Below are 20,405 nucleotides of genomic sequence, written 5' to 3' on the forward strand. Positions count from 1 at the left end.
AGGACTCCAGGGCATGTCCTTACATGTTACTGCCTTGCTACACACTACCCTGATCTCTAGGTTATGTGCCTTCTTTCATCACTAGTGGGTGGTGCTGTACTCAGTCCCAGGTTAACCCTTAATGTACCGGATCCTTCTACTACAATCCACTTTGATAGGAACATTAGAAAAGCATATTGCTATTTAAATGGAAAGAGACCATAGAATGCTGCAGTGCAGATGGATCTGGGTTCCCTCGTAAGTTAGCATGCAGGTTTAGCAAGTCATAATTATTGGAAGGCAAATGGAATGTTCATCTTTATGCAAGTGGGATGTAGTATAAAAACAGGAAAGTCTTGCTACAACTGTACAGGGCACTGGTGAGATAACATCTAGATTACTGCATACGGTTTTGTTCGCCTTATTTAAGGAGGGATATACTTGTATCGAAAGCTATTCAAAGAGGATTCACTAGGTTGATTCCTGGAATGAAAGAGTTGTCTTATGAGGAGAAGTTGAGTAGGCCTGGCCTGTACTCATTGGAGTTTCAAGTAATGAGCGTTGATCGTATTGAAACATATAAGATTCTGAGGGGGCTAGACAGGGTAGATGCAGAGAGGATGTTTCCTCTTGTGGGAGTCTCTAGAAGTGGGTGATACAGTTTCAGAATAAGGGTCTCCCATTCAAGACAGAAATGAGGAAGAATTTTTTCTCTCAGGGGTTGTTAATCTTTGGAATTCTCTATCCCAACGAGGCTGGGTAATTGAATATACTCAAGGCTGAGCTCGACAGATTTTTATTCTACAATGAAGTCAAGAGTTATGGTGGGCAGGCAGGAAAGTGGACTTAAGGCCACAATCAGATCAGCCATGACCTAATTGAATGGTGGAACAGGCTCAAGGGGCTGAATGGCCTACGTCTGTTCCTATTTCTTGCGTTCTTATATCAGACAGCCACATGACAGACAACACTCATTTGTGTTGACTTGATTCCAGCAGCAAATGAAATATGATCAGGTATATAATGATCACTTAAAACATTCTCACCCTGACAGTTTCTAATTCATGTCATTCATCTCTTTCGGAGCTTCAAGCTCCAGTACCAGGTAGACCAGGAGGACATGCACAACTCCTCAGAGGAATGTACTCCCTCTGAGTGTCCACAGTCACAGAACTCATGCATACCGTGCATCAACTCAGAAACCTGCACTTTGGTGGGACCGGTAAGCTAGATAGGAGGGTTTTCACCTGATGACCCTCGTATCATAAAATGAGCGAGTGCAGGTGGTGGAGTCAGGAACAGCCATGCAGAGTCTGTGTTGAGGGCATAGGATGCTCAAAGCTTTGCTCAGCTAGAAGTGTATGCTGTATCTTGGGGGCTGTTGATGAATCAAATACTCTTGGAGCAGCAGCAAGTTATGTGCATGATACGTTTTTTTATTCTTTCACAGGATGTGTATATCACTGGCTAGACCAGCATTTATTGCCCATCCTTAATTGCCCTTGAGATGGTGGTGAGCTGCCTTCTTGAACCACTATCGCCACTATGGTGTAGGTGTACACACGCTGTTAGGGAGGGAATTCCAGGATTTTGGCCCAGCAACTGTGAAGGAACGGCGATATATTTCAAAGTCAGGATGGTGAGTGGCTTGTAGGGGAACTTAGACGTGGTGACGTTCCCATGTGTCTGCTGCCCTTGTCCTTCTAGGTGGTAGTAGTTGTGGGTTTGAAAGGTGCTGTCTAAGGAGCTTTGGTGAGTTCCTGCAGTGTTTCTTGTAGATAGTATACACTGCTGCCACTGTGCGTCAGTGGTGGAGGGAGCAAATATTTGTGTATGGGGTGCCAATCAAGCAGACTGCTTTGTCCTGACTGGTATCATGCTTCTTGAGTGTTGTTGGAGCTGCACTCATCCTGTCACACTGTGCATGCCTGCAGAGAAATTTGAGTAGCCCTTCTTAAGCATAAGTGGCATTTTGTGATGATGTCTTCATCCATGAAAAGAGTGGCCAACTGCATGGGGAATCAGACAAGCGCATTCAAGCTTTGCACGCTGTGAATGCCTCCTTAAGTAGGATGAATGATACCCTCGCCTACACATTCATCTCCAACAAAATGTTCTCCAACTCATTGTTACGATCCCAGCTGATGTTAATACTGGACAAGTCAGATCTCAGAGTGAAACCTGGCTTGATAGATCCTAACTTTATTTTTTAGAAACCATGGCAGAAAGTTACTGAACAAATTCACAGGAGTCTATTGATGAACTTTTAACACAAAGAATGAAACAGTTATAAACACGGAAAGTGAACTATATTACACCAGACAAGAAGGTCGGAAAGATCTCAATATTAACACAAGAAAATTATTCAAATCACATTATTCCTTTACCTCAGCAATATCTTTAGACACATAAAAATTCAGAAAGATAAAACAATTTATAATACCTATCTTATACTCCAATATTCAGGGTAAATACATATTAAATGATAGGCAAACTATGGTCAGACACATCATACTCTAAGGTAAATGACAGATGTGACCAAAATAGATTCTATAGATTTCTCGTTTGTCACATTGTGAGCCAACCGGTCTCACAGAAACTTTTGTCTTTCTCACAAAGGTTTCCAAGCTCCACATTTGAAGAACTCGCCTTGGAATTTTCTCCAAATGTCGCTCCCACTCAGATGGCTTCAACAAGGATCCACCTCCATGGTTTCAATCACACCTTCTGAGATTCCTTTCCCCTGGACCTCCGAGTACACTAGCCTCACCTTCCAAGCACAATTTCAGATCCTTGGCCATGCCAAGCAGAACACCACTGCTCTAAAAAGCCCATAGTAAGGAGTCACCAACCTTCGGCTGCCTCCTCTGATCTTCAGGGCTTTTTGTCTCCTGTGCCGATGCACTGGGCTGGTCCGGCCTGAAGACACAAAAACAAACGAACTGCGCATGTGCAGGCAGTTCCCAGTTGGCACATGCGCAGAAGGCCCGAGGCTCACTGGGAACTGGAGATCCCAACCTATGACTGCCGATTTAAAATTAAGCTAGGTATTTGCGTTTCTTAACACCTCTTCCCCTGGTAGAAAGAAAACTTCACTACAGTGAAGATTTCTTTACAATGGTTTAACACTTTCTTTACAAGAGGCACTTAACATCACAAACTTCTAACATATAGCTTAATACATACCACACAGATAAACTTTTCATTTTGTTTTACAACTACAGATTTTGCATTTTAAAACCACAAAGTTTAACCAAAACATAAATCAATACATGTAATAAGTTTGATTAGCAGAATTTAAACATCATATAACTATCATATCTCAGAGTCTGCCTTTTCTTCTAAACCCTTTCTTTGAACTCTGAGTGGAACACCAACAATTATACAGTTTATGGCTGCAATCTTTTCATGGTCAACCAAAGGTAGTGAAGATAAGTTTTCTTTTGTAATATTTTGACCAGCTTGTATTTCTATTTTGTACCAGGGTTTTCAATCTTGCTGGTGTGACTGAAAACCAATTCTCTGGTGGCCTTCGCCTCTTCAGAAATGATTGATATGCATCAATACGCATCCATATTTATGTGATACAAATTACTTTTGCCTAGGTTTCTTATCTTTAATACAGAAGAATGTGTGATTTTTCTTACTCCTCTGTTAATGGAAGCATGCCTTCAATTGGTCCTTTATATTTGCGCTGGACACTGTGTAAGTCTGATTGGCAACAAACTTCAAAATTATCTTCCTCACTCACTTCTTCAATAACAGATTTTCCATTTTCATTGTTTTGATCAACACCAGATGAATGAACTTGCACCGAGGGACTTTTCCTCTCTTTACTCAAATCATTTTCTAGTTTATCCGTGAGATGTTCCACAGTCTTCTGTACACATTCATATTCTCCCCATTGACATTTCAAAAATTGAACTTTTATTTCTGCTTCTTTCACAATTTTATCCAAGTGTTTGTTTACTCTCTTTTCCAATTCTTTCCCAAGCTTGTTAACCTTTTCATTCAGCTCAGCAACTACTCTGGTGATTTAAGCTGTCTTTGTTTCAGTCATTTGCGGAACCCTTAAACAAGGTTAACAACTTCACATGGGCATTCCGTTCATTTCATAATCTTTCTTCCGTGGTTACTGATGCTCTTTAGACTTTTTCAATACACTCATTAGATCCTCAATCTGTTTCTTAAAATTTTCCTTATCTGCTTTTAAATTTTGGATCTGCTCTTGCATACCATACATCTCATTCTTCTGGTTCTGCAATCGTATGGGAGTTTCAAGAATCTCACTGCTCTTTTCATGACGAAGTTCTAACAGTTCACCAGTTTTGGTTTTTAATTCTGCATCAACCAACTGTTCTGATCCACCAGCAATTCCTTTTCCTGTTCAAGGTGTTTTTTTTCATAATATTTCATGATGGACTTCAGGCAGCAGAATTCTCTAAGTTTTAGCTGAAGATCTACCTTTGTTGATTTTCATTCTACAAGTTTATCATTTAGACATTTCATGTCATCAGTCAAGTGTTCTACTTCCCATGACTGATGCTCAATTGTTCTCATCAATTCTCATTTTTCATTAGCAAACTAATCTGTCGTGCATGAAAGTTGGTTCTTCACACTGATCAGGTTTTCCTTCAATTGTTCGTTACTGGCAATAAGGTTCTCGTATTTGGCAACAGTAGTTTTTTGGAGTTTGGTAAGATCAGCATGGTCAAATGCCTGCTGCAATACAGTTGTTGCCATGTTATTGTCTTCACTAGCCAAATCATTACCCAGAATAAAATCTACACCTTCAATAGGTGAACGAGGAGCAATTGTCACAGTAACAATCCTGTTTACTAAGTCACTTCACAAATTTACTTTACACAAAGAAACAGGTTTATAAATTCAATGAATTTCTCCTATTTCCTTCATCAAACTATCTGGAACACAAATCACATCAGCAGCCACCATCAATGACTGATCTGCCCCAGTATCTTTCAAAATTTTAATTTGTTTACTTATTTTATTGGAAGAGTACGGAGACGCTTCTCCCTTTGAGACAAAACATCCAAAACCTCCAATAGCCTGACTCCCTTTAGCAGTAATCAGGGAAGAATTTGCTTGACTATCGTGAGCCATGTCCTCTTTGCTTGTAGGTGCTGAGGGAACACGTTTCACCTGTACCACTGCTATGGTTTTAAAACCCATTTCCTTTATCGTGTTAAAAGTTTTAGCTCTGGGTTAAACTGTTAGCTCTGAAGAAGAGCCATATGGGCTCAAAACATTAACTCTGTCTTTCGCTCCACAGATGCCGTTAGACCTGCTGAGTCTTTGCAGCGTTTTCTGTTTTTGTTTCAGATTTCCAGCATCCGCAGTATTTTGCTTTCATCCTTTTTGGGTATAGCCTTTTCTGAAGATTCCTTAAACATTCTGATACTGCAATAGGTCTCCCATTTAATTTCCAGCAATTAGCATTAGTTTGTCCAGTTCTACTGCAATCAAAGTGCACTATTTTCTCTACACCACTTTTAGGTTCTAGCCTATCTCCTTTATTATTTTGACATCCTTCTGTCTGTCCCCTCAATTGAAGCTGACATTCTTTTGTCCTCCCCACCCCCCTTGTTTGCCATTCATTTCCACCCTTTCCTCTTCCTTTCATTGCCATTGATCTCTCCCTTCCATCTTCCTTGATTGTCATCTACACCTCCCTCCAAGTCTATTGCTACTGGAGTCTTGATGCTAACAGATCAAACCAGATCTCTCTTGCCTTATTGCCACTCAATGATGATGATGGTGATCCTGGTGCCTGTGTACTTTAGGCCAAGGTTCACTGTTTTCACAAGAATTCCTGTGTATAATATACTGTACTATGGAAGGAATAAGTTAAATTGGGCACGTCTAACACCCATTTCTGACAAAAATTGGGAGAAAATATTGGTTTCTAGTGATAAAACAGTACCAAATTAAAATGATAATTTTCCACTATGAAGCATAAAGAGAACTTAGCTGGAACTTTTTTGTTTCTTTATTTTCTTAATCTAGTCTGCAACTTGGAGACGTGATTCGGAAGATGCAGGACTGGTTGATGGCACTATTTAAGATGATAACCCACATGGACACCAAGCTCACGCAGCAGGTAAGCCACGGGGAATATATTCAGTTAAGAAAGATCCGCTGCAGATGCACCTTATGGTTGAGGACATTGGCTACAGTGTCGTCGTAGGGTTGAAGAGTCTGTTGCAGGGAAAGGGGTATGACCAGGAGCAATAAACTGGTTTCAGTGTTAAGTTTATATGCATAGCATTTACAGCACAAAGAAAGACCATTTGGCCAAATTGTTGTTGAAGTTCCAAATGAGCTTCCTCCCACCCTTCATCAGTACATTCATCTATTCCTTTCATCCTCTTGACTATCTAGCTTCCCCTTAAATGCATCTATGCTAATCGCCTCAACTATTCATGGTGAAGACAAATTCAGCATTCTAGCTATTCTCAAGTTATTTACGAACATAAGAAATAGGAGCAGGAGTAGGCCATCCAGCCCTTCAATCCTGCTCTGCTATTCAATAAGATCATGACTGATCTGATTGTAACCTCCCACCTACCCCCGATAACCTTTCACCCCTTGTTAATCAAGAATCTATCTAGCTCTGCCTTAAAAAATATTTAAAGATCCTGCTTCCACTGCTTTTTGAGGAAGAGAGTTCCAAAGACTCTCTACCCCCAAAAGAAAAAAAAATCTCCTCATCTCAGTATTAAATAAGAGACCCCTTATTTTTAAACAGTGACTCCTTGTTCTAGACTCTCCCACAAGAGGAAACATCCTCTCCATATCCACCCTGCAAAGACCCGTCAGGATCTTAAAGGTTTCAATCAAGTCACCTCTTACTCTTCTAAATTCCAAACTGTAGCGGGTACAAGTCTAACCAGTCCAACCTTTTCTCATAAGACAACTCACCCATTCCTGGTATTAGTCTAGTAAACCTTCTCTGAACTACTTCTAATGCATTTACATCTTTCTTTAAATAAGGAGACCAGTATTGTACACAATACTCCAGATGTGGTCTCAACACTGCCCTGTACAACTGAAGCATAAGCACCCTACTTTTGTAATCATTTCCCCTCACAATAAATGATAACATTCTATTAGCTTTCCTAATTACTTGCTGTACCTGCATACTAGCCTTTTGTGATCCATTTATTAGGACACCCAGATCCCTCTGAATCTCAGAGCTCTGCAATCTCTCACTATTTAGATAATAAGCTTTTTTATTCTTCCTGCCAAAATGAACAATTTCACATTTGCCCACATTATATTCCATTTGTCAGATTTTTGCCCACTCAATTAACCTATCTATTTCCCTATGTAGCCTCCTTACGTCCTCAAAACTAGACTTTTTTTAGAGCGAAATTAACTCAAAACTCCCTTACTCATCAAACCCAGCAGCACTCAGTGCAGACCTTTTAAATTCCACCAGCTGCCGTGGCGGGATTTGAACTTGTGTCCCCAGAACATTAGCCTGGGTCTGTGGATTACTAGTTCACGTTGCCAAGTCTTTGCCCACTCACTTAACCTATCTATGTCACTTAGCCTCCTTATGTCCTCTTCATAATTTACTTTCCTATCTTTCTTTGTCTCATCAGCAAATCTAGCAACCTTGCCACCTGTCCTTTCGTCCAAGTCATTTATATAAATTGTAAAAAGTTGAGGCCCCAGCACTGATCCCTGTGGCACACCACTCGTTGCATCCTGCTAATTGGACAAAGACCCATTTTTGGCTACCCTTTCTTTCCTGTCGGCTAGCCAATCTTCTATCCGTGCCAATATGTTACCCCCTACACCATGCGGTTTTATTTTCAGCAATAACCTTTGATGTGGCACCTTATCAAATGCTTTCTGGAAATCTAAGTAAAGTACATCCATCAGTTCCCCTTTATCCACAAAGAGTTCCAATAAATTGGTTAAACATGATTTCCCTTTCACAAAACCATGTTGACTCTGCCTGATTGTCTTAAACTTTTCTAAGTGCCTTGTTATAACATCTTTAATAATAGCTTCTAACATTTTCCCTATGACAGATGTTAAGCTAACAGGCCTATAGTTTCCTGCTTTCTGTTTCTCCCACCCACCCCGTGTTTGAATAAAGGAGTTACATTTGCTATTTTCCAATCTAATGGAACCTTCCCCAAATCTTACAAATTTTGGAAGGTTAAAACCAACGCATCAACTAGCCACTTCTTTCAGGACCTTAGGACGAAGTCCATCAGGACCTGGGGATTTGTCAGCCGCAGCTCCAACAATTTGCCCAATACCACTTCTCTGGTGATTGTAATTTTCCTGAGTCCCTCCTTCCCTTCCATTTCCTGATTTACAGTTATTTCTGGGATGTAACGCGTATCCTCTACAGTGAAAACCGATGCAAAACACTTGTTTAATTCACCTGCCATCTCCTTATTTTCCATTATTATTTCCCCAGACTCACTTTCTATAAGACCAACGCTCACTTTGTTAGCTTTTTCTTATTTAAATATCTATAGAAACGCTTACTGTCCGTCTTTATATTTCCAGCTAGCTTTCTCTCATACTCTAATTTTCCCCTCTTTATTGATCTTTTTGTCATTCTTTGCTGTTCTTTATATTCTGTCCAATCTTCTGACCTGCCATCCATCTTTGCGCAATAATGTGCTTTTTCTTTAAGTTTGATACTGTTTCTCCTAAATTCCCTTTTGAATTTATTAATGGCTATGGTCTAGTTCTGGTCTCCGCCATGAGTGGAACTATCTCTACTTCTACCTTTAAATACCTCTATCATATCAAGGGAAAAAAGCCCCAGCCAGTTCAATCTTTCCTGATTGGGATAACTTCTCAGTTGTAGTGTCATTCTAGTAAATATTTTTTTCAGCTTCAGTACTTCAACATCTCTTTTACAATATGGAAACCAAAACTGTCCACAATACTCCAAGTGTGGTCTAACCAAGGTTCTATTCAAGTTTGACATGGATTCATTGCTTTTCAACTATGTTCCTCTAGAAATGAAACCAGTGTTTCATAACAAAAACAGAATTACCTGGAAAAACTCAGCAGGTCTGGCAGCATCGGCGGAGAAGGAAAGAGTCGAGTTTCGAGTGTTTCATATGCTAGTTATAAGGCCTTATTAACTTTCATTGAGACTTCTGGTGATTTGTGTGCCTATATCCTCAGATTCCTCTGCTTTAGATGCTTAGAGCAGAATTTTAACTTGTAAGGCCGGGTGTGTTTGAGGGGGGAGGGACGGTGGGGTGGGGTCCAGCATGGGAAGGGGTTGGTTAAAATCCCAAAAATGCCAACATAATAGAGATCTGTCATGACTCTGCACACTTCTGCTTTTAACTGGCTGCATTTTGGGGTGTGCAGGAAACCTTCAAAGGGTTGTCGAGTTTGTCATTTGAATATGTAAGGAGGCAATTAATTCTGAATTTAACCCAGCATTCTGGCTTTAACAGCCAGTGCATCAGTCTCCCAAGCTGTGTGATTCTTGTCAGGTTCAACAAGGCAAGAGCACAGTGCTGATTGATTGCTCTGTGAAATTGACAGGCTGGAAGCCTTGAAAGACTGAAAGAGCCAATTGCTTCCTTGCCTAGATGAAAGGAAAGTCATTTCTGTCATCTTAGACTTTACTCACCTTGGTCTGCACTTTCCTGCTGTCAGCCTTCACTGCAACACGGGAGAAGCTAATGCAGCTATACTTTGGACCTCTGATGAACTGCAGCAGGGGCAAAAACCAAAAGCAACAACAGCTGCCTTCTCCTCAGTCACGTCATTTCATAAAAACCACAGAGATCCAGCTCAGATGAGGTGACACTCCAAACAAAGTGGGCAGAATCTTTGGCGCGGGGGCGGGGCCCGCTCGCCGAGGTGTAAAATGATGCATTGTGATATTGGGCATGCGTCCCAACGTCACCGCGTGTCATTCAGATTTTCAGATCGGCGGGAGTGCATCCAAGTTGGCTGCGCGCCTGCTGAACTGTCAAAGGCCTATTAAGGCCAGTTAACTATCAATTGAAACAATTAACTGAGCTGCCCGTCCAAACTTAAGGTTGGTGGGCAGGCGAAGAGCCCAATAAAATTAATAGACGTGCCCCAGCTCACGTGACCAGTTTCACATGAGGGGAAGTCTTAAAAAAATTTTTTCTCCTTTATTAAATTTTTTTGAACTTAAACTAATCAGGGAGATTTCTGTGCTCTTTTGCGCGCACGTGCAAAAGAGCATAGGCCCTGGCTTGGGCAACTCCCTCCCCCTCGCCCGCACAGGGAATGCTCAGCGCTTCTGGGTGCGCGTCACGCTTGGCGGACCTTAATTGGCCTGCCCACATAAAATGGCAGCGCCCAGCCAATAATGGGTGGCAATCGGCTGGGCGCACGCACGTGTCCGCTCCCACCCAAGCCCCACCGATGGAGAAAATTCTCCCCCGCGTATACAGGCATAGGATCAGCTTTGTCAACATGACTGAACAACAGTGCCTAAGGAGACTCAGAGTTTGATGGCAGGTCAATGCTGCCATCTGCAGACTGCTGGAACAAGGCTGCCTTTCTAGTGGACCAGGTGAGCATGCATCGCCAGTGGCTGTCAAGGTCACCACAACCCTGAATTTCTTTGCCTGCAGCTCCTACCAGGGATCTGCTGATGGCATCTACAGGATTTCACAATCTACTGTGCACAAATGCATTTCTCAGATGACTGATGCCATGTTTGCCAGGGCTGCTACTTGCATCCACTTTGCTACTGATGAGGCCAGTCAGAACCAGAGGGCCCTTTGATTTGTTGCAGTGGCTGATTTCTGCAGGTACAGGAAGTCATAGACCTTGTGATCAAGGCATCTTCAGATCATTCAGCAGTCCATGTTAATTGGAAGGTATTCCATTCTGTCAATGTTCATCTGGGATGTGACCCATTGGAAAATGCTCATGCATGTCTGTGCAAGACATCCTGGAAGCTGCCATGATTCCTTCATTCTGCAGCAGTCACGTCTCCAAGGAGAGTGAGCAGCAGGCTCCTTGGAGACGGGAGCTACCATATAGGGACATGCCTGTTGACACCTGTGAGGAACCCTACCATTGCTACAGAGGAAAGATACAATCAGAGGCACAAGAGTGCTCATTGAGCAAGTCATTGGGTTACTGAAAATGTAATTCAGGTGCATGAACAGATTTGAAGGCACCCTTCAGCAAGAAGTCCAGAATGGTAGTTGGCTGCTCTGCCTTGTGCAATGTCATACTGCAGAGAAGACTGGGGCTCCAGGAAGAGAAAAGTGAGGACCTATCTGCATCCTCCTTTGATGTGGAGGAGGAAGAAGAAGAGGAACAGGATGAGTTGGAACCTGATTTGGCTAGGTTGCTTGTAGTCACTCACCTAGTTGCCAGAGAAGCCCATGACAGCCCATTCAGATTTAGTTGAGATAACCTGCATCTGAGCCGTATGGCACATCAATGCTGAATTCACTACCACACCACTGCAACTCAAATTATTCCCACAGTTTAAAATCCCTCCATTTTATCTGTACCCTGTTGCTGATCTTCTACTCTGGTCATACTGATATCCTAAAGGCTAATGTCCATTGAAGGGCAGAAGACAACAATGGAGATGACTGCACAATGATTGCTTGAGATAAATTCATTTACATTTCCAATTAAAATAGTGATATTATTATAATCACCCCAGTGAATCCTTTGTGCAACTAAACAGTCTTTCTTTTCCTTTTCCTTCTATAGTGTGCTACCCCTGTTGCTCCAGTAGAGCAAGAGGCAGGTTGCTCTTATCCTTTTATGACAGCTAAGATGCCCATCGCGGATGTCCTTTGGATTTTGGGGCCCGTGAGCGCCCCACCAAAGACTGCCCCAACTGCACCTGTGCAGGGCAGGAGGCAGCATGCAGGGCTTTGGCTGGGGATTGGGGACAAGGTGTGAGAAGTGGGAGCACCTTGAGCAGAGCTCCCACTTGCTTGTGCCCTTTCTCCATCTGCTTTTTCATGACCTAGCCAGATATCACTGCTAGGCAAGAGCTGGAGAGCACTTTGCTGCACTTCAGTGAGACGGTGAACAGCCAAGGCTAGGCTTTTCTCCTTCTTATTCCAAATTACAGATTGAATGTGCAGGCCACTGGTGAGGGCAAGCATGCATTCAGTTTCCAGCTGTGTCTGATACACTGTGCAGTGACCACTTTTTTTCCATGGATTCTTGGACATCACTGCAAAGGTCTGAGACATCATGATATTCATGCTAGAGATGGACTCCTTCAAATTTTCTCTAAGGATGCACAGTCCCTCTAGAAATGCTGACAGAACCTCACACACTTTGTTGTTGCCCCAGAAATGCAGTGGTCTAGGTGCAGTCACACGAATTCCCTATGCAGCTGTAGCAAGACTTCCCTACATTTATACTCCAATCACCCCGCCACCCTGGCAGTAAAGGCTTACATTTTATTTGCCTTCTTAATAACTTGCTGTATCTGTGTGCTAACTTTTTGTAATTCGTGTACAAGGACACCCAGATCCCTCTTTACTGCAGCATTCTGCAGTCCCTCTCCATTCAAATGATATTCTGCTTTTCTATTCTTCCCACCAAAGTGAAAAATCCCACATTTTCCCATATTGTGCTCCATTTGCCAAATTTTGTCTATTCACTTAACCTACCTATATCCCTTTGTAGATTCCTTGTATCCTCCTCAACTTACTTCCCTGCCTATCTTTGTATCATCAGGAAATTTGGCTACAATACACTTGGTCCCTTCAACCAAATCATTAATATAGATAGCAAATAGTTGAGGCCCCACCACGGATCACTCTAGCACCCTACTAGTTACAGTTTACCAGCTTGGAAATGACCCATTTATCTTGACTCTCAGTTTCTTGTTAGTTAGCTAATCCTCTGTCCATGCTAATATATTACTTCCAACATCTCAAGCTCTTAATTTGCGTGGTAATCTTTTATGTGGTATCTTATCGATTACGTTTAGGAAATCCTAACAGACTCTTACATATCCTAGTTCCCCTTATCCACCTGCTTGTTATATACTCAAAGAACCCTAAAAAATTTGTCAAAACATGATTTCCCTTTCCCAAAACTATGTTGGCTTTGCCTGATTCTATTATGATTCTCTAAATGTCCTACATCTACTTCCTTAATAATGGATTCCTACATTTTCTCAATGACAGACGTTAGGCTAACTGGTCTATGGTTTCATACTTCCTGTCTCCTTCCTTTCTTGAATAAAGGTGTGACATTTGTGGTTTTCCAATCTGCTGAGAACTTTCCAGAATCTAGAGAATTTTGGAAGATTTCTACTAATGCATCCACTATCTCTGCAGCCATTTCTTTTAACACCCTAGAATGCAAGCCTTCAGGTCCAGGGGATTTGTCAGCCTTTTCTCCCATTAGTTTTCCTAGTACCCTTTCTCTACTGATAGTGACTGTTTTAAATACCCCCCTCTCTTTTGCCCCTTGATTGCTTACTGCTACTATTTAGGTGCTTTTTGTGCCATTTACCATGAAGACCAATACAAAATACTTGTTCAAAGCCTCTGCCATTTCCTTGTTTCCCTTTATTAATTACCCATCTGATTCTCTAAGGGCCCAATGCTCACTTAAGCTACTCTCTTCCTTTTTATATAACCGAGTAAGCTCTTACTGTCTGTTTTTATATTTTTTACTAGTTTGCTGTCATAGTCTAGCTAGTCTCTCCTACCACTTTTTTTTAGTTATTCTTTGTTAGTTTCTAAAATTTTCCCAATCTCCTGGTCTACCACCAGTCTCCGCAGCATTGCACACCTTTTCTTTATATTTGATACCATCATTACTGTCCTTAGCCACAGGTGGTGCATCCTTCTCATAGAGTCTTTGTTTCTCAGTGGAATATATTTTTGTTGAGAGTTATGAAATTTCTCCATAAATATCTGCCAAAGTTTCTCCATCATCTTAATTTTTAACCTATTTTCCAAGTCTACTTCGTTCAACTCTGTCTTCACACATTTGCAATTGCCTTTAATTAAGTTTAAGGCACTAGTTTCAGACCCAAGTTTCACACCCTTCAAATTGAATGCAAAATTCTATCATGCTATGATCACTCTTGCTTCAAGGATCCTTTACTATGAAATAATTAATTAATCCTGTCTCATTACATATCACCAGATCTGCAATAGCTTGTTCCCTGATTGGAAGGACAAGCAGTGGTCAGTCAGATTGTGGGAATCTTGTCAGGTATGACTGACTCCTCAGGGGAGAGGAGAGTGTGGGTATGGATATTAGGGAAACAGGAGGGTGGATGAGAGTGGTGTTGATGGGATGAAGATAGAAAGGGAAGGGAAGTATTGCAGAGGAAGCATTGGGTGCAAGGGAGAAGGGACAGGAATGAAGGCATGGGGAAGCATCAGAGAAAGGAAGGAGAGAGGAAAAGGATTTGGGAAGAATGAGGGAGATAGGGGAGTGAACAAGAAAGGGAAAAGTGGTGAAGGGAATAAAAGAGCGAAGGAGGGAATAACAGTGCTGAAAAGCAGCGTTGCAACTCTAGTCAATGTTATTCGCTGAGCAAGCCAAATCCTGAGGGTAACTTGTCTTACTGATCATAACTTTTACTTTGTATTTTGAAAACTACTCATCCCAGAAGCAGTGAATCCCAGTAACACTTGTAGGATTTTAAAATTAAAAGATTTATTAACAAGAAGAAAAGAAAACCTAAACATAGAAGATTGAAATTACACAGTCTTACAAAGCTTTCCCCAAAAAAACCCCCTTAATCAGAACACACAAATAAACTACTTGGCAACAGCTCCCATATAGATTGTTTGACTATAAACTTCAGTAGTATTACCCAAGGCAAACATTGCTGCTACTTTAATAAAGTATACCACAGAACTTTTCACTCTGTTCCACTCTGCTGTGGAAATCTGAAGGAAGTTCAGAAACGGACTGCTTTCTGAAAACAAAGACATTTTTGGCTTGAAACTGGATGGCTGCTTCAAATCTACAACTTTTTTCAGCACAGAGCTGGTCTCAGGACATCTCCCTCACACAGCCACCTCAACTGAACTAAATATCTCCCTTAAATATCTATTTCCCTTTCATCCTAGACCCCACTGTCCTAAGCACCTCTTTGAACTCAAACTTTTGCAACACACACACACAAAAGAACATGGATGTGTCTGGGGGCGTTGGAAGGGAAGGTGCCATGATCAAGGGATGTGAAGTGTTAGGAATGTGGTAAGGAATGGAAGAGCAGATGATGGGGGAAACATATGGGAATGACAGGGTGTGCTTGGTTAAGGTGAAGGTTAATAACTTCCACTGTTCTCCATTCCATTTTGGCAAAAGAATGTTGCCAGGTGTTGGGCGTAGTTTGGTAGGTCTTATTAAGGTATTCCTAGTCTTAGGTAGTTCAACAGTACGTGTTTACTGTTGAACAGATATGTAGAAATATTTAACTATATTAAATTTGTTAACAAACTGCTCCCTGAAAATTATATTAAGTAGGCACATTATTCAAAATATGAATTTAATCGAGCAAAACACTGTAGGACCAATAATTTGATTGGTTCGTTACATGCCTGCTTCCAACTTGATCAAATGTGGAAGGGCATGTTACACAGATGAGAGGTGCTTTGCATTCAAACTATGGAATTGAAGGGGTGGCCCTAATCTATCAAGAAGGTTACAGCCTTGGTATCGCTGTCCAATTGCTAAATAACTTCCCCATCACACTTAGAAGTTCTGCTGGTGATGAACTTACTGCCAGCTGTGCCTTCCTGAATGCTAACACCCAAAATTCCAGCCCTGGCCCCCTGGCATGTTGCTGCTGACGTACTCAGAGCACCAGAGAATTATACAGTGAGCTGGTCTCTTGTTATCAGGTGACATCAGCTCAATTGTGCACAGTTGTATGGAGTGCTGAAGCATTGGTGCAGCAGTGCTGTCCGAGAGCCACTTTGTCTGCCTGTATTTTAACGTAATATTTGATGTATTTCACTTACTTTAACTCCCATTCTCTTTATTCCAAAACTTCTACAATTAAACTTAAATTTCATTTAGTTTCAATTTCACTGCAATTTTTCTATACCATTTATTTTGCTTTTTTTTTAATTATTCATTCACGGGATGTGGGCGTTGCTGGCTAGCCAGCATTTATTGCCCATCCCATTTATTGCCCTTGAGAAGATGGTGGTGAGTGCCTTGCTAGACCATTTCAGAGGGCATTTAAGAGTCAACCACATTGCTGTGGACCTGGATCACATGTAGGCCAGACCAGGTAAGGACAGCAGATTTCCTTCCTTAAAGGACATTAGTGAACCAGATGGATTTTTACAACAATCGACAATAGTTTCATGGTCATCTTTAGACTTTTAATTCCAGATTTCTTTTAAATTCAAATTTCACCATCTGCCATGGTGGGATTCAAACCCAGGTCCCCAGAGCTTTACCCTGGGTCTCTGAATTACTAGTCTAGTGACAATACCACCAATGCCACTACCTCCCCTAAATCATGGAATTTGAGCCAGAAAATATCACTAACACTCCCACACTGCTCTGTAATAAAAGTGTAGTTTGACTTGTGCAATCACCATAAATCAATATTCCTGTTAATGAACTGAAGGCCTGTGAGAATTTTCATGCATAGCACTGTGATATTGTGGGATGCACTATCAGAGATATTGATGATTGATTGATCACTATGACCCTGTCAACATTTAAGAAAGGTTAGATTGCTTGTTGAAGGAAAAGGGAATAAGGGTTAGGAAACTTGCTAAAGGATTACAATTACTGCTCACATTAAGGATAAGCACCAACAAAACTTTTTTTTTTTGCAAAAATATACTTTATTCATAAAATATCTTCAATCACATTCCAAACCATTTCAAAAACACCATTACAAGGGTACAATCCAGGTTAAACTTTTACAAAATGTATCACCAGGTGCATCAGTACAAACAATATTACAATCATTTACAGCCTTTCATTTTGAGCTGTACAGCCCGAGGGGCTCTAAACAGTTCCCAGTCTCTCGGTGCACTGTGGCAGAAAGGTCTTAGACAGCGACCCTTCCCCATTGCGCCTTTGCGGCAGCTGCCCCAAGCTTTAGTGCGTCCCTCAGCACGTAGTCCTGGACTTTGGATTGTGCCAGTCCGCAACAATCGGTCGGGGACAACTCTTTGTGCTGGAAGACCAACAAGTTTCGGGCAGACCAAAGCGCGTCTTTCACCGAGTTGATGATCCTCCAGTTGCAGTTGATGTTTGTCTCGGTGTGTGTCCCTGGGAACAGCCCGTAGAGCACAGAGTCCTGTGTCACAGAACTGCTCGGGATGAACCTCTAAGCACCAACAAAACTGGTTTGGCTAAATGGCCTGTTTCCATGCTGTAATATCAATGGAATCCTGCAAAAACATGGACTGATGAATCCAAAATAGCTTTTAAGTGAAAGTGTCAAAATATTTGAAAGAAAAGAATAAAAGGGTACAGAAAAAGGGCAACGCATGTGATTAAGTGCGCAGCTCTTTCAGAGATCCAGCACAGGTAAGATGGATCAATTGGCTTCCTTTCATGTTATAAAACTTGTGACTCTATCATCCATGGGATAATGCTTCTTAAGTTACCATAAATTAGTAGCTCTGATAATACAGATGTTTTCTGTAAGCATAGTATTTACTTTCTGTTGTGCCTTTGTTTTTATTCTGACTTGATTGTATTAAAGTAAAACAGAGGTAAATCAAAACAACCCAGTACAAGGGTTGTGCATCCTCCACTGCATCAGCCCCCCATCCAATTTGAAATAATTTGCATTTTCTATCAGCACACCCAGTGGTTGTTCAGAGGAGTGACATGGGACCTAGTCCAGATGATCTTAATGGGGCCAATGAGTTGCAATCATGAAATGTGCTCCCCAAATGGCAACTTACTGGCCAGACCTCAGAAATGTGAAGGGCTGTCAAATGTTAAGGCCTGCAGCAGGGGAGGCCTACAAAGGGGATGGAGATAAAAGTTGGAAATAACAACATGTAACACATTGGAGCAGCAGGCATCTCCATAACAGAAGCAAATTCATTTAATTTTAGAAGTTCTTGAAACACAAAACTCTCAAGCAACCTGCCATAAATTGTCTCTACTCAGTATTCTCTGGCTGCAGCTGAAGATCCCTTTAGTTTTCAATGAGAGTGGCTTTCTTCTGGTGTACTGCCATAATAATATGGTTGGTGAATTGCATGAGGTAGCAATAAAGTAGGTAGGAGAGGAAAATGCATTGGGGTCTTAATTTCATCATCTGATCCCAATTTGCAAATACAAATAAGCCTCCTACCTGTTTCCTACAGAAGCTCCAGCTGCCTGGATGGAAGTCCATCCAAAAATTAGAATGGACAGAAATTCAGCAGTAAGGTGGCACAACTACATGCCACATTACTTTAAGTGCGAATGGGTGGTGATGACATGAAAAATAACCCCATAGTATATCCATGGAGGGCACTTACAAGCCTGAGCTGCTCACAAGGATTCAGGGGATGCACTGTATACTACAATGCACAATAAATTATCAAGGCCAAAGATTTATGAAAAGAGAATATGTCAAATTCAATGACCTGGAATTTGTTTTGGTAATGACAGTCATTAGTGACTGTTAGCATTCACCGTTATCACTCAATAAAGCTGGCAGCAACTTCAGGAGTTTGGACATGCACAGAATAAGGTGGAAATCCAGAAGTTGCTGTCATTGAGTCTACACTCCCTTGGGTGTGCTATAGAGCTTCCCACCAACTGCAATCTCCCTTGTGGTTATGAATTGGCGAGAATTTCCATTTTTACATTTTTAATCTTACTGTGAACATCTCGAAATTTAAATTAAAAGTGAAGGATTTTAAGTGCTTGTTGAAAGAGGTATAGTTGTATTTTTAATGATGTACTAAGTTCATAATTACTGTTAAACACACCTACTGATCCTGAAAAGCTAATTTTACATTTGTGGAATGTCAAATGTCTACAAAGTGGTTAAAAAAAAGTTCCACATTTTTAAAAACTTTTTTTTAAAGGAAGTCAGCTTACATTTATTTTAGGTTCTAAATATAGTCATACCTTTACATCACTATCTGAAAATTTAAATTAAAAGTGGTTTGTTATATATGAATTATTCAATTTGATTGGTTGTTTACCAGCTTGTTGACATCACTGTTGCTGCACACTAAGCCATTATCTTCACTTGGCATCAAGGGGGAAATTCCATAAAGATCACTAGTTCTTTATGGGCAGCTTTGTTCAAGGTCAGTGGTGATGCCCTTGCTTCACCGCTGACCGCAAAATCCGGGCCATGATTTATTGCATTGTATTGTGGGACCGCTGGTGCTTCGAAAATTGAATTGCATGAGTCTGCCTATTTTTGTTTGAAAACAATAACTGGTCTGACTGCACTGGTGCTCTAGCTTGTATGTTTTCTGCCTCTTCATTTCTGGTTTGTTACGATTTCAATCAACAAGGTGTAACCAAAAATGTGACAAAAGTATTATGGAAAAACATGACGGAAAACGAATGACAAGAAATTGTTATAGTAAGTGCCAGACTTGGAGGAAATGCTAAATTTTAGATATATTTATACAGTTGAACCAAGTCCTTCTATTTCTTTACCATCCAGATTCTCATCGTTCAAGGTGCAATGAGCCACTTGTTGGTAGACCTATTGCTCCAAATGGTGCATGACCCGATTGCTAACATAAATAAAAAACACTTTGCACACCTACCTTATCCGGATACACCTGCAAAGCTGGAGGAGAAAGCTCTGATGGTGGCCAGTCAGCTGAATATTTTATCAACACAACTTTACAGGTAAGATCAGAGTTTGCCCTGAATTACCAGAATGCCTTTAACCATTCAAAAATAATTCAGCATCTTAAAATTAACTTCTTTAACTTTACTGCAAAATAAAATATTTTGACAATGCTTGCTATTATATTCTGGAAAGAATTAGGATAGCATCTTTCACGACCTCAGATTGTCCCAAAGAATTTTACAGCCAATAAAGTACTTTTGAAGTTTAGTTTTTGTTGTACTGCAGGAAACCGGAACTAATTTGCACACAAAGTTCTAGAAACCAATTAAATAAATGATCAGATCAACTGTTTTAACTTTTGGTTGAGGGATAAATATAAATATTGGCCAGGACACCAGGAGGATTCCCCAGCTCATCTTTGTATAGCCTCTTGGGATCTTTTACATCCACCTGAGAGGCCAGATGGAGCCTCAGTTTGCCATTACACTTGAAAGATGGCACCTTTGACAGTGCAGCAGTCCCTCAGTGCTGCACTGGAGTTTCAGCCTAGAATATGTGCTCAGGACTCTGTAGTGGGACTAACATCAAGTTTAGATAAAAGCAAAATGCTGCGGATGTTGGAGATCTGAAATAAAAACAAAGTGCTGGAAAAACTCAGCAGCTCTGGTTGCAT

The 20,405-nt window shown here is 41.1% G+C and overlaps 1 protein-coding gene across 1 annotated transcript in view; it reads left to right on the plus strand.

Moving 5' to 3' along the window:
• Window positions 1-20,405, plus strand: part of axdnd1 (axonemal dynein light chain domain containing 1) — a 248,778-nt gene that overhangs the window by 166,707 nt on the left and 61,666 nt on the right. The window contains exons 19-20 of the mRNA XM_078561454.1: window positions 6,004-6,097; window positions 19,598-19,788. Coding sequence (XP_078417580.1) covers window positions 6,004-6,097; window positions 19,598-19,788 — 285 coding nt within the window. The remainder of the gene's footprint in view (window positions 1-6,003; window positions 6,098-19,597; window positions 19,789-20,405) is intronic.

Source organism: Cetorhinus maximus, chromosome 17 (assembly GCF_964194155.1).
Source record: "Cetorhinus maximus chromosome 17, sCetMax3.hap1.1, whole genome shotgun sequence".
Taxonomy (NCBI): domain Eukaryota; kingdom Metazoa; phylum Chordata; class Chondrichthyes; order Lamniformes; family Cetorhinidae; genus Cetorhinus; species Cetorhinus maximus.